The 14,794-nt window shown below is 40.7% G+C and overlaps 1 protein-coding gene across 10 annotated transcripts in view; it reads right to left on the bottom strand.

The window, feature by feature from the left end:
- Nucleotides 1-10,458: 10,458 nt before the first annotated feature.
- Nucleotides 10,459-14,794, bottom strand: part of PIKFYVE (phosphoinositide kinase, FYVE-type zinc finger containing) — an 80,802-nt gene continuing 76,466 nt past the window's right edge. For all 10 annotated transcript variants that reach the window (XM_069578174.2, XM_070292275.1, XM_070292276.1 and 7 more), the window contains 2 exons: nt 14,551-14,625; nt 10,459-13,753 (listed from right to left, as the gene is read on the bottom strand). In XM_069578174.2, the coding sequence (XP_069434275.2) occupies nt 13,638-13,753; nt 14,551-14,625 (191 nt within the window). In that variant the 3' untranslated portion in view covers nt 10,459-13,637. The remainder of the gene's footprint in view (nt 13,754-14,550; nt 14,626-14,794) is intronic.

The raw sequence follows: 14,794 nt of genomic DNA, 5'->3' as shown, positions 1-14,794 counted from the left end.
ACCCGGAATGATACTGTGGGGTCTGTGTCATGTGATTATTGTAATCTAACTCAATGTGTAAATCAGTCTTGGTGGGAAAAATTTGAAAGACGAGCCTTTAATTCCAATTTCTGGCTAGTAATTGTTAAGGCTCGGACAAAAGTATGGTTACCTATAAATCTGACTCGGCCGTGGTCAGATTCTTTAGTAACTGCTGTACAGACTTTGCTACACTGATCTCGACGTATGCTTGGTGTGGTCATTGCTTCGATTCTAGCAGTCGCGTCAGTAACTGCAACAGCAGCGGTGGCAGGTCTTGCGTTACACCAAGAAATTCAAACAGCTGATTTTATTCGAGACTGGCATAAAGACTCTCATTTGTTATGGCAACAACAGCGAGATTTGGATGCCCAACTTGCTACCGACATGTTCAATCTTCAACACACGTTTCCTGGCTTGGAGATCAATTGGCTGTTTTATCTACACAAAATGTGTTGAAATGTGATTGGAATTCTTCTCAGTTTTGCATAACACCTGTACCATTTAAGATGAGTGAAGGATGGGACAAAGTAAAACGATCCTTGACTGGGCATCAAAATCTCACTACAGAGATTATGGACCTGGAACGACAAATTTTGTCTACTTTTAGCAGGACTTTACCTGACATTACGGGGTCTAATTTGCTGAAAAGTCTTCAAGAGGGAATGAATAACTTAAATCCATTAGGGCATGTATCCTCACTAATTAGGATTACCTTTGGGAACACTGTGTTTATATTACTTTTATGCTATGTTGCTTTTCTAGTCTTCCAGCGATGGCAGAAAGGGAAACAACTAAAGCATGAAGCAGAGAAGATCCAGACCATGCTACAATTTATAAAAGCAAATAAAAAAGGGGGAGATGAAGGGTTAATAGGATAGCAGAGATGTGCCTGCAAACGGGTCTCTCTGCTCGGGCTGAGCGTCCTTGCAAACGAGGCGTTCTGCCAAAGAGTCTGGACACAGCCTTGAGTTTAATGGCCCCTTGCAAACAAGGGAGCATTCCCTTCTTGAGATAAGAAGGAGATGAGGGCTTTGGGCAGGCTCTGCAGTAGACAGGGATTTCACTCCCCTTTGCTATACGATAACATGTATGCACCTGTGCTGTGCTGAAAAGGCTTATTCATGCAGTCTGGAATTCTGCCTAGGGGGCTTTTATAATAAACAGCAATTAGTTTTGTGCCCAGTTCTGTTCCTCCGGCCGGAGTGTGCGTCTGTCTTTTGTGTGTGTCTTGTTTTATGTCATTTCACTCATAATCTCCAACCTGGGTTAATCAATTAAAAATATTTGCTAAATGCTTTTAAATCCACAGAGCAGTGCGAACTAGGGAAACACCCACATTGGCAGACGCCCTGTGAATTCAGTGCCTCCTGGGAACTCTTGAATGGCATGGCCACTGAGTTGGCTTGATAACTTAATAAACAAAAATAGATTTGAATTCTGTTAAGAGCCCAAGTCAGCCTCAGGCACTGAGGAAGGATACCAGCTCTGCATCTGAGATAAAACATGCCTGAATAACTGAGCTTCTCTCTCATTTTAATCTTAATTCCTGGTTTCATGTGTACACAGAGCCTATTTTTTAAAAAAAAACAAAAAGACAGAAGTTGAGGGAAGCGGGAGGCTTGAGGTGCGGGAGGCATGAGGTGCTGAAGGCAATCATCTATCCAATGTCCCTTAGATACTTACAAGAGGCATTTTCCATTAAAGGGGTGGAAATGGGAGTACCTAATAGGGAAAGACAGAAGTGGGACGGTTACCACAGAGAAGAGAACTCATATATGAATATGACCAAGGCATCTGCTGAATATGAATCAAGAAGTAAAATCTATGTTACTGAGTGGAACCTAGATTTTAATAGATGATTCAGATGAGTATGTTCTTTTTTCTTATTCTTACTTAATTGCCTGTGTGGGCTGGGGAGCAGGTCCAAAAATAATAGCTAAAACCCTGTGGGTCATTGTAAATGAGTTTCTGCTGGTCAGTTCTTGTGGTGACATGAAATTTCAACTTCAAACACGGACAAGTTTTACAAAAATATTTAGTCTCCAATCGAACAAAGCCTATCTGATGAAAATCACATATTTGCCAGTTCTAATTTTATTTGTATGTACAAACTATGTTAAAGTGCAATGGCAGGTGTTTGGATTTAAGTAAAAACTTGTCTAAAATAATAAAGATAATAAAATTTCTTCCCAAGCTTGCCTGGTTGGTTTTCTTTGTAATACTTTTTTAGAGTGCTCATTTACATTAAATAGCATAGTATTTCAAGAAATACCAGGTAATGGTGTATTATTTTGGCAAAAATGCAAGCATTACTGACTGAAAAACATTAAACAACATGGTGAATTTGGCATGCTGCTACAATGTGTGATATGGCAATGGGACATTAATAATTCCTTTTTTAGAATTATTAACACCTAAATATCCTGTTAGACTCTCCCAGGCTCTGTATGGATATGTGGAGGAAAAAAAGCCCTAAACACTATTGGGCTTCACGGAGAGCTGGAACACACACACACACACACACACACACACACATACACCCCACACACACATAGAGTCCTAGCTTCTAAACCATGCACACACACACACAGTCCTAGCTTCTAAACCATGCTCAGGACTCAGCTTCCCTCTCAGTTTCTCCCTCTGTTGTCTCAGTGCGCGCACATGCACACACACATTTGGCACCATCCAAATCCCATGGATGGAGGAGCCTGGTGGGCTGTAGTCCATGGGGTCGCTAAGAGTCAGACACGACTGAGCAAATTCACTTTCACTTTTCACTTTCATGCACTGGAGAAGGAAATGGCAACCCACTCCAGTATTCTTTCCTGGACAATCCCAGGGACAGGGGAGCCTGGTGGGCTGCCATCTATGGTGTCACACAGAGTCAGGCACGACTGAAGCGACTTAACAGCAGCAGCAACATGGAGCTGAGTCCTATTGGACTGAGTCTTCGAACCAGATCACCTCATTGGCTGGTGGGCTCTGCTTCCCACCTATTCGGAGAGTTGGGCATAGAAAAAGATTGGATCAATCAGTAAGGGTCATGAAAATCAAGTCACATGACAAGAAACTTCTTCAGTTTCTTCAACTATGGCTAAAAGTAGTAGCAGTTTGTCCCTAGAGTGCCATGGCCTTGTCTCATAGTTAAGTTATGCAAAGAATTGTTATGGAGGACACAAAAGTAAGAAGTCTCTGCCTTCCTAGGGAAAGAAAATCAAAACTGCTCTGGTAATGTCCAACTCTGTGCAACCCATAGACTATACAGTCCATGGAATTCTCCAGGCCAGAGTACTGGAGTGGGTAACCTTTCCCTTCTCCGGGGGAAATCTTCCCAACCCAGGGATCGAACCCAGGTCTCCAAATTGCAGGCAGATTCTTTACGCTGAGCCACAAGAGAAGCCTAGCAAGACACTTCCTAGGGAAGTTTCAAACTATTAATAATTTGTTTTTAGGTGGGATTTCATCTAATTGTCTCACAGGAGTTTTGAGTTCTCCTTCTGTCTTAACTTAGAGAAACTCCCTCCCTCAGCTATTCAGCACGTTAAATGAGAAATGCTTTAAAATTAGGTGCTTTATTTAAACTCTCTTGATTATCACAGCAGGGATGTATCACTTTACAAAGAAGACTGCCTCAAGGTTACATCTTAAAAATGAATAAAACAATTTTGTAACTAATTCTCAATTTAAAAAGTGAAAAACAAATCTTTCTAAATTCACTTAAACCACATTCTTCCAATCACCAAACTGGTCATGCTGCTAACTGAATAAACATATTCAATCAGAGAATGTTTACCTCTATCAACAAAATGTATGTTTAACAGTCTTTTTTCCTATCTTGGGCTTCCCAGGTGGCACTGGTGGTAAAGAACCCGCCTGCCAGTGCAGGAGACCTAAGAGAGGTGGGTTTGATCCCTGGATTGGGAAGATCCCCTGGAGGAGGGCATGGCAACCCACTCCAGTATTCTTGCCTGGAGAATCCTACAGACAGAGAAGCCTGTTGGCTACAGTCCATAGCGTCGCTAACAGTCGGACACAACTGAGTGACTAACACAAGTGACAAGACATTCACATATTATGGTTGTTTTCTAATCCATTGCCACCACTGAGCTGTAAGCTCCTTGAGGCTGGGAGTAATGTCTTTCATTTCTGCAGCAGCAGGACCTAGTCAAGACCTAGTTCCAGATATGTTTGTTGATTGAATGAGTGAAGGTATTGCCTGGATTCCATTAAAAAATAAATGTCTTTTCAATTCTAAATAGTAATCAACATGTAGTTAAGACATTTAATTTCAAAAGCACGCTAAATCGAAAAGTAACCTTCAAAGGAGCGATCAGTGTGCACAGAAAGTAGACTGCAGGGCATGAGGTGAGGTGAGGATGAGGAAACAATGAATGCAGCATGTCCCTTCTCAAATTCTGTAACAGAAGGAAGAAAAAGGAGAGGATCATGGCACTAGGGAGGGTTGAGAGAGAAGACTGTGTGACTGGAACTTCAACAAAGCAGCATACTGAAAGGAAAGAGTAAATACAGCAGAAGTAGTTAAAGGTGCAGGAAAAATAAAGGCTACTTTTGGAGAAAGACTCAGCAGGAGATGGGAGAGTAAAGGGTCAAGAATAAGAGAGAGGGTGAGAGGAACTGGAAGACTGGGACTGACACATATATACTGCTGACCCATAAAAACAGATGGCTAATGAGAACATATTGTACAGCACCGGGAACTCTGCTTAATGCTCTGTGGTGACCTGAATGGGAAGGAAGTCCAAAAGGGAGGGAACACGTGTGCATGTATGACTGATTCATTCTGCTGTACAGTAGAAACTAACACAACTATTCTTCAGTAAAAATTAACTTGAAAAGAATACAAGAGGAGAGAGGAGATTATCTTAGAGAGGAGAAGACACTCTTCCTTTCAGGATGAGGCTGACAGGAATACAGATGAATTGAGAAAAGAATTCATCTAGTTCACACATAGACCTAAAATATTATATAAACGTAAACAGATGATACAGTAATACTGAGTACTCTGAGGAGCCATGAAATGTCACATGAATTGTAAATCTAACATGTTCATGGATTCTGGGTTCACCTTATTCTAAAAATGGTATTTTACTGCTGCCCTGAAAACAATAAAACTCTTCATTCATATACATGTAAATGTTGTTCTGGAACAACAATTAGTTTGCAGTTTTTCAAATTAGCTAGTAAAGTAATGCTCAAAATTCTCCAAACCAGGCTTCAGCAATACGTGAACCATGAACTTCCAGATGTTCAAGCTGGTTGGAGAAAAGGCAGAGGAACCAGAGATCAAATTGCCAACATCCGCTGGATCATCAAAAAAGCAAGAGAGTTCCAGAAAAATGTCTATTTCTGCTTTATTGACTATGCCAAAGCCTTTGTGTAGATCACAATAAACTGTGGAAAATTCTGAAAGAGATGGGAATACCAGACCACCTGACCTGCCTCTTGAGAAACCTATGTGCAGGTCAGGAAGCAACAGTTAGAACTGGACATGGAACAACAGACGGTTCCAAATAGGAAAAGGCTGTATATTGTCACCCTGCTTATTTAACTTCTATGCAGAGTACATCATGAGAAACGCTGGGCTGGAGGAAAAATCTCATGGGACAGAGGAGCCTGGCAGGGGTTTCAAACCTCCACAGGGTTTCAAAGAGTCAGACATGACTTAAGAGACTAAACAACAATATAGGTTTTCTCTGGTTAATTAAACTTGGTTAAAAGCAAAAAGCAAAAACAAAAGAGAAAGTGTTTTAGAATCACCCAGCTGTTGATAATTTTCCCAGTGAACCTGAATACCCACACACACACAGAGCAATTTGGGAAAATGTTGCAAAATCAAATAAGACTTGGAAACCAAAATAACGTGAAGCAAATAACCATAGGTTGATTCATTCCAGGGAAACCCTCTATTCATTTGGTGGCTTATTACCACCAGGATACATGATAAAGTGTTGCTGCTATAGTATGGAGAATAGCACACACCACACTGATGAAAAGTAGCAGACAAAAGTCCCATTCCTGTAGCAAGCCAGCCTGAGCATTTCCAACAACAGCTTCCCAGCTTGGATGAAGGCAGCGAGTGTCTACCTTCCATCATAACCAAAGAGCTTGGATTTCTCGGTCATCTCATCCAGTTTCTTCAGGATCACTGATAATTTTATTCACATCCAATGGACAGAGGGCTTCCCAGGTGCTCGTGGTAAAGAATCCACCTGCCAACGCAGGCGATGCAGGTTTGATCCCTGTGTTGGGAAGATCCCCTGGAGAAGGAAATGGTAACCCACTCCAGTATTTTTGCCTGGAAGATTCCTTGAACAGAGGAACCTGGCGGGCTTCAGTCCATGGGGTCACAAAGTCGGACACGACTGAGCACGCACACACCCCCCAGTGGACGGAAGGAAAAAGCAATCTTCTGAAAGTAAGGATAATCCTTGTAATTTCCACCTCTGGGCATTTAGAGATGACCACAGATTAAGAAACACCAGGAACCCTGTGCAAGAGAGATGAGACCAGTCAAAAGAGATGTGACTAAAAGAATCATTTCTAGAAGGAGTCTAGAGGTGTGCACTTCTGGCAGTAACTTGAGCTGTGCCACTCTTAACAGTAAGTTCTTTAGTGATACCGTGCTGCCATTTGGCCCTTCAAGTGCTGTTACTGGAGAGGATGGTGACCGTCAGAGAGCAGGGGAATGGAGCTGCCAGATAGATGGGTTTTTCCTGATAAAGCGGCAAGTTAGTGGCAGAAATGGCCATCAAATTCTATGTGGAAAAATCTAGAAGCACCTACCAAGTTCTGCTGCTGCTGCTAAGTCGCTTCAGTCGTGTCCAACTCTGTGTGACCCCACAGACGGCAGCCCATTGGGCTCCGCCATCCCTGGGATTCTCCAGGCAAGAACACTGGAGTGGGCTGCCATTTCCTTCTCCAATGGATGAAAGTGAAAAGTGAAAGTGAAGTCGCTCAGTCGTGTCTGACTCAGCAACCCCATGGACTGCAGCCTACCAGGTTCCTCCATCCATGGGAGTTTCCAGGCAAGAGTATTGGAGTGGGGTGCCATTGCCTTCTCCGCCAAGTTCTGCTACCAATACACAAAAGAGAGATTAATTATATCCTAACATTCTTAAATAATCTTGGTGTTCAACAGTACTTTCAGGATGAGAAGCTAAAAGGCAAAGATGGTGGCACCATCAGGAGTCTGGTTTAGGGTTTATACCTCCCCAGAGTACACCCTGTCCAGGATATAATGTGTATCTGTGGATAGGGTCACACCCAGCTGGAAGTAGTTCAAGGCATATTTTTGCATACTGAACTAATTAAAAAATTCTCTTCCTGGTATACTATCATCTATTCTCACTGCTTCAGATAACAGGATTTCAACTAGGAGACTAAATCTTTTCAAAAATCATTTTTATAACAGTTACAAATAGGAAGATCCCCTGGAGGAGAAAATAGCAATCCACTCCAGTACTGCAGCCCCCAAACCCCCATGAACAGAGGAACTGGCAGGCTACAGTCCAAAGAGTGGGACACAACTGAGCATGCACAGCAGCAGCCCCTAGACGGAGAAAACACTGCAACAATAATCCAACACGGCGTTCAGATATACTCTATGAAATATCGTCTGACTTGGCCTTCTGCTTCTGGCCAAGGTGAGATAATAGGGACCAGAATCACCCTCCTGTCTGAAACAATCAAGAAAACCAGGCAAAATATATAAAACAGCAATTTTCAAGACAGGGGTAGATATCAGCCAATCAAGGACAGGAATCCTGGAGAGGAAACAAGTCCTGAGTGTCTTCAGTTACGTCTGGAAGGACCCTGATCTGTCCCTTGGGGTAAGGAGATAGCTGAGAATCCCAGGAGACCAAGACCCTCAGTTCTGAGGTCAGAATACTGGAGAGGAGGGAGCTGCACAGAGAGAGAGACCCAGAGATCTGTGGGGGATGGGTATCCCTCAGGATACTGATCTGATCGGTATCCCTCAGGATACTGATACACGAAGACTACCAAGGACAGGGACACAGCCGTCCAGCTGTCCCTCATTATCTTTGAGGGAATGGTTCCAGGCCAACCACAGATATCAAAAGCCACAGTTGCTCCAGTCCTTTGCAGCTGACCATCCATATCCACATCTGTGGAACCCAACTGGTATCTTCATTTCACTGGCTTAGCTACTTCATATAGAGCAGCTGGTTTTCGAAACAGGGAAAGAAAAAATATTTCAACAGGCTAGTAAGGACAAAAAAGACCCTCTAACTTAATCTCACTAAAACCAACACCTCTAAAGTAGGCCTACTCCTATCCACTGTATAAGAACTCACTTGTTTTTGTTGTTTTGTCGGAATAACAAAGCCAGTATAGACAGTCTCCAGATGTCCCGCACCGTTTCTCCTGTGACTGATATCTTACATTTATTAAAGTGCAACTGTCACAATAAAACAATGTAGAGACATCGTTATTAATTCAAGTCCATGCTTTATTGAGAGTTCTCCAGTTTTTCCTAATGTCCCTTTTCTGACAGTCACTTATTTGTACAGCCTTGACACTACTATTTCAGTGATGTTATGAACAGAAAATGCATCAAGCATGTGCTCTTTCAAATGAAAAGCTTTTAGTGTTACCCTGATTTGTAAAAAAGAGTTACACTCATTAAAAAATACTGCTATTTCCATCTTAAACCTCCAAATGAAAACTATATATTCTGAGATGTACACACTCTTGTAAAAGAATAACGTAGAAGACACTTAGGACTCTGGCAAAGATTTAGGGGACTTGGGTTCCCCTAGTCCCACTGGTCCCTCTAAGGGCTTCAAATTGCTCTCCTAGTAGATTTGGAAATTTTAGGATCAAGTACTTCAGAGCCCTCTACTGGTCACTGCTCACCACTGTAACCTCATTTTGGTTCATTCTTGACAATAGCAATCTCCCTGAAAATATCTTCTTCCACCAAGGATATGAGGGAGGGCAGCTTTCACGGCGCCATGCTAAACGCCACATAAGCACAAACAATGTCCTAAAGGTGAGAATTCATACAATTAAAAAAGTTTTCCACTCTGCCACACATAATGTGGCAAATTTGAAAAATGTTAAAGTAATAATCAGTAAACCACCACCAATCACGGCCAAATTCAAGACAACTGACTCCAAAGATGCATTAAAGGACACTGACTACAGTAAAATGATCTTTTCATAGATTTTATTTTCAATTGAACAAGTCAGGAAGATATAAACTTAAAAAAATTTTTAATTAAAAAAAACTAAACTTTCAATAGGTGAAGACATCAGAAAAAATTCCTAGATCAGCAACTTGTGATTTCCTCATGTATTTTACTCATGTCTATCAGTTTCAAAAACACTTAGATCTCTGCCTCACCTTTCTTCTCTTTTGCTTTGGCCTAAGACATCAGAATGCATGCTCTAGAACAAAAATTTGGGGGGAGGAGGCATAAATTGTTAACAAGAATGAAATCATACCAAGTATCTTTACCAACCACAATGGAATGAAATGACAAATCAGTAACAGTAGGAAAACTGGAAATGTCACAAAAATGTAAAAATTAAACAAAATATTGAACAACTGAAAGATCAAAGAAGAAATCACAAGAGATTAAAAAAAAACCTCGAGATAAGTGAAAATATAAATACAATGTATCAAATTTACAGGAGGTGGTGAAAGAAGAATTGAGAGGGAAGTTCAAAGATGTATAAATATGCTCATTAAAAAAGATCTCAAATCAATAACCTAACTTTATACCTTAAGGAATCTGAAAAAGGAGAACAAACAAAATGCAAAGTGAGCAGATGGAATGAAATAATAAAGATTAGAGCAGAGACAAACAAAATAGAGAATAGAAAAACAATGGGAAAAAAAATCCAATGAAACAAACGGTTTTCCTGCCACAGTTGGGGGTTTGGGGAAGCAGGAGCAGGCCGTCCGGGCATCCCTGGGGGCAGGAGCCACCGACTCTGTCCAGGGGCTCTCACTGTTGTGACGTGAGTCCCAGCCGTGGTGGGAGCTGCCGTGCTTACAGCTGCAGGATGCAGTTTGTTGTATCCTCTTCAGGGACCCTGTGAAGAGTGGGAGCAACTAATAATAGAGCCTGTCCTGGAGATGGACTCAGCCGTTTCCCACTGGGCAAGGGCTGAACTTTCTTGAGCGCCCTAACGAAACACAGAAGAACTGAGGAAAAGGAGATGAACAGAAAAGGCCAGGCCCCTACTGGGTGATGTGAACCCAAGGATTTAGCACCCGCCTTTCTTAGATCTATAGAGAAGGGTTACTTATTAGAGAAAGGCTTCGATTCTCCCAATAGAAGGAGGACAGAATGAACAGAGGGCAACACAGCCGGGCCCGGGCCAGGCTTAGGCGCCAACTCCCATCTCCTTTTGTTAATTTTCTCAAGCAGATTCAAAACAAAGTGAAATTGATTCTCAGTTTATTGTAAGTCCTCTTTTTACAGTGTTAAGTTTCCAAAAGGTCAAGGCAGTTTTATCTCTTAAATAACATGTCAATCATATAAAACAGCCGGAACCAAAGTAGAGAAATATATACAATATAATACACTAAGTATTTTCAATATTGTTAACTGGATTTTTCATATTAAATTAAAAGAGGCTATTCTGATTTACAATGTCATTTCTCATTAAAATTAAACCTGTCAAAGACATAATGTACATTTTTCTTTTACAAAACCAGCACAGCAGCATTAATAAAACTGCTCATGATTGTAATTTTTATTTTTCTATAATACAACTGCACCCATGTTACAAAAACAAACAAAAAAGGCATTGCACTAGATGGTTTGAATACTGCTTAAGTCAGTATGTTAACACTTGAGGAATAATAAATGGCCTAGTCTGTTTTATCACCAGGCTCATTCACAAGGGTTTGTACTCTGCTAGCTAAAGCAAACTTTCTGTAGGTAGATAACTTTCCTCAGCAGTTTTATATAAGTCCACCATTAATGGGTAAAAAGCCAAGGAGAAACTAATGCCACAAAAACCAATACAACCCTACTATTTACAATACCAAATAAAAGCCAAAGCTAGAAAACCACTCACTTGCTGAATCAAGGGAACAATTATAAGTAGAACATTCTGTATGAAAATTTGAGTATCTATAAATTTAAAACATTCAGTAGACTACAAAAGGGCTTGCAACAGTTTATTCCTCTTGTTTTTCTCAGGCTTGGGTAAAAAAGAAAAAAAGGAAGAGGAAATCCTTTATATTTTTAGTTCTGATGGCATTAAAACAGTTTATATCTGTAGATAAGATTTTCATACAATGCAACATGTTTACATAGCTTTCTTGTGCTACTATCAACTATTCTCAGAATGTGTTTTTTATGCTACAGAGGAAAGTATTAAGATTTCTTCCTCATTCTTAATTTTTCAGGATCAAGGTTCTCCAGGCCTCAGTGGGGAATTCAACAGAGGTAAATAGTCACTCAGAGCCTAACACTGAGTATACAGTATTTGAAAAGCCTTATATATCTGGTAGTGGCCTAAATAAGAGCAGCAGGAGGCCAGGTATACAGTTACACCACTCATGACAAATTAAGTTTTATATTTTCCCTTCATTAAGACAGTTTTAAATGGACAGATCACCCTTGCAAGGAAACAAGTATTGCTTCAGATTACATTACATTGGAATTTTTTAGCCACAAAAATACCTAAGCAACAGCAGTACTTAAAAAAAAATAATAATAATTGGTTCTTCAAGTCATGGGCAAGGAAACCAAAATCAAGAAGACACATTATTGTCAAGACCTATTCCAATGGAGCATTCAAGCTGTATATATGGTATTGAGACCAAAACAGAGAAACAATTTGATTGCATCTGGGGGAAGACACCTGCTCCTGGAAGTGTTCCTGACTAGAGGTGTGAGCAATGGATAGGGTAAACAACCCTAAGTATCCTGACACAAAAAAATAAACAGAGACGGCAAGACATGTTTACACTGGAAATGAGATGCAGTATCCATTGTTCCTAGACACGAGAGGAGTGAGTATCTCCGCATCTTCCAGTCCTTGACTGGTCTTTGACATCAAAACCAACATCAGGGCTTTGTATTGTTCAAAAGGCACACCATATGTTTAAAAAAAAAAAGCTTGTCATCAGATCAGTCAGAGGTCCTTGGTCAGCTTGTTTCTAGTGCAAACCATGTCTCTAATAAGCACCAAACACCGAACTAATGCTTTCATTTTCTCAAGTAAACTTTCCAAAATGTTCCTATTTCATAAACTTAAGTCTCTGTAACTGGAATGTATCCAGATTTTTTCTCATTATGTGGAAGATGCAAAAGAAACATGCTACTATGGGAAGCCTGAAGGAGTGGAAACCTTAAAATGTTATAAATCCCCAAATTGGCCTTATTATGGGAAGAAGCCGAGAGAAAGTATCTGGGGTTGTGTTGTTAGCCATAGTTTAGTACTTCTGATCACTTTTTAGACAAACAAAAACTATTAAACAAGGAGTTTCTTACTAAGAATACCTTATTTCTTTACATTTCTCAACAGTCAGAACTGGCCTAGAAATTCATACGGAAAGTTAGAGGACAAGGATGTCCATATGAGAAACATCGTAATTTTATAGATGCTACATAAATCACTAGTTATACCTATAGTATACTGTAATACACTACAGGTCCTTTACCTCTACAAAGAACAGGGAGTGCTCCCCTCACCCAATTTCTTGGATCAGGCCTAATTTTTCTTTTTAGATTAAAAATAATCTCCCATTAATAACTATCCCGTTGGGGATTTAGTCATTTTAGACTCACTTAGCAATATCTCCCTGAAAGTAGGAGAAAACCTAAACTATGAGCATGTGCAGACAAGTGCAGTTCTGCGTATTACTTGCACAAAAGTTGTAAACAGGCTTAAAAAACAGCTCCAGAAAAAGGCCTGAAGTTAATGGCTGTGGCCTCCTGTCACCCACAGACAAGAAGTGATAGAGCTTGAAAAATATCAAACATACTTGAAAACAGGGCAAGATACAGAACACGACAGGATTCCCAATTTAAGTCAAAGTCCTCAGCAGAACAAGAACAGCTTGCATCCATCTCTTTAACGGGCCCTTGACAGAATAATTCAGAATTGTTTTAAAGTTTCAGAAATTCTGATAACAGGCAAACATTAAATTGTTACATAAGCACAAGAAAAATTCACCAGCTCTACCAATCCTTTCTAGATAAAGAATGTATCCAATGTGAGGCCAGGAGAGTCACAATCTATGAGACACTGTTTGCTTAAGGGGATTGTCAGCAAACATGACAACCCATTGTTCAACCAATCTCATCTCCAACCATACATCTGTTCTCAGACCTTTGAAATGAATCTAGATTTCAGCTTACGTGAACAAAACACTTGTGCAATTTCCCAGCCCACGGTTAGCTAACTTGTAGGCATCAAAAACCAAAGTGCAAATCCATGGAGTTTCAACCCTTCAGCTACAGATGGCCTACCCAACCTCAGAACTGAAAGGCCTCTGCACACTGTGGTGAATGTGACAAAGAAACAGAACATGTAGCTGACTTGTGGTCCTTTGGTTCCAAGCCCCTTTTCCTCCTGGTCCATTTCAGAGTATGTGCTTCATTTCAGCAGTTCAGACCCAAGCCTGTCCAATGGTCTGGCACCATCAGGAAATATTTGTCCATGGCTTCACAGAATCTAGTCCTGTACAACTCTGGAGAGACCACAGTCGGCATTTTACCTAGGATTACAAAAGGGTAAAGAGAAAAAAAGGAAGCTGTTACATAACTGACCAGACCACTGACTTCGACAGCTATGTTCTTTCATGTAAACGAACATAAAATGCCATGTCCTGTAAACACACCCACTATGACGGGCTCAGAAAAAAGGAAGGGTGCTCACTGTGCGACATGACAAGGGACAGGTCCTTCCTGGTAGGACTTTTTTATTTTAAAAGACGCTCTTGCCTAGAAATGAGAGATGTCTGAAAGCAACCTGGTGCTCTCAGTGCTAAGAAAACTTAAAGGACTTCAAGTGTTAAATCAGGACAACCTCCTGTTCAGGAACTCTGGCCTTTCTTTCCTTTAACATTTCATTTTGAGAACCTCTGGTTTCTTAACAGAATTTCCCCGATGATGCAGTGGTAAAGAGTCCACCTGCCAAAGCAGGAGGCACAAGAGAGGTGGATTCGATCCCTGGGTCGGGAAGATCCCCTGGAGTAGGAAATGACAACTCCAGTATTCTTGCCTGGAGAATTCCATGGACAGAGGAGCCTGGCAGGCTATAGTCCAGGAGATCACAAAGTCAGACATAACTCAGCATGCAGCAGATACCGCATCTTAACACATATTTAAATCCCATACTTCCCCATTTAAACAATTCCTTTTATTATTTGATCATTTTGGAAATGATGATAAAGTCAAAGATAACCAGTTATGTTTTATAATTTTTTCTGAAGTATCCATTTGTTATATGTTAACTGATGAGGAAGATAATGAGAACAGTTAAAAGAGTAAACAGAACAAAAATCCTGCTCACCTTGTCCTCCTAAGATTCCTGTTGATTTCACAACCATCTCAAGCTTTTTGTCCCAGGTAAATGTTCGGATATAATCTGTTGCAGGGGGTGAGATTAGCAGTGAAAGCTCTCTTAATAAATATAAGCAGATAACAATCACAATTACCACGGCTATTACTTCTACATTAGTTAACATTGAGTGCTGGCAATACTGTAGGTGCAGACAATACGCCAAGGGCTGTCCTAAGGGTTATTTTTACCATAT

The sequence above is a fragment of the Ovis canadensis genome, chromosome 2, assembly GCF_042477335.2.
Source record: "Ovis canadensis isolate MfBH-ARS-UI-01 breed Bighorn chromosome 2, ARS-UI_OviCan_v2, whole genome shotgun sequence".
Classification (NCBI taxonomy): domain Eukaryota; kingdom Metazoa; phylum Chordata; class Mammalia; order Artiodactyla; family Bovidae; genus Ovis; species Ovis canadensis.
Note: the sequence above shows the minus strand (reverse complement) of the source record. Positions and strands in the feature narration are given on the sequence as shown.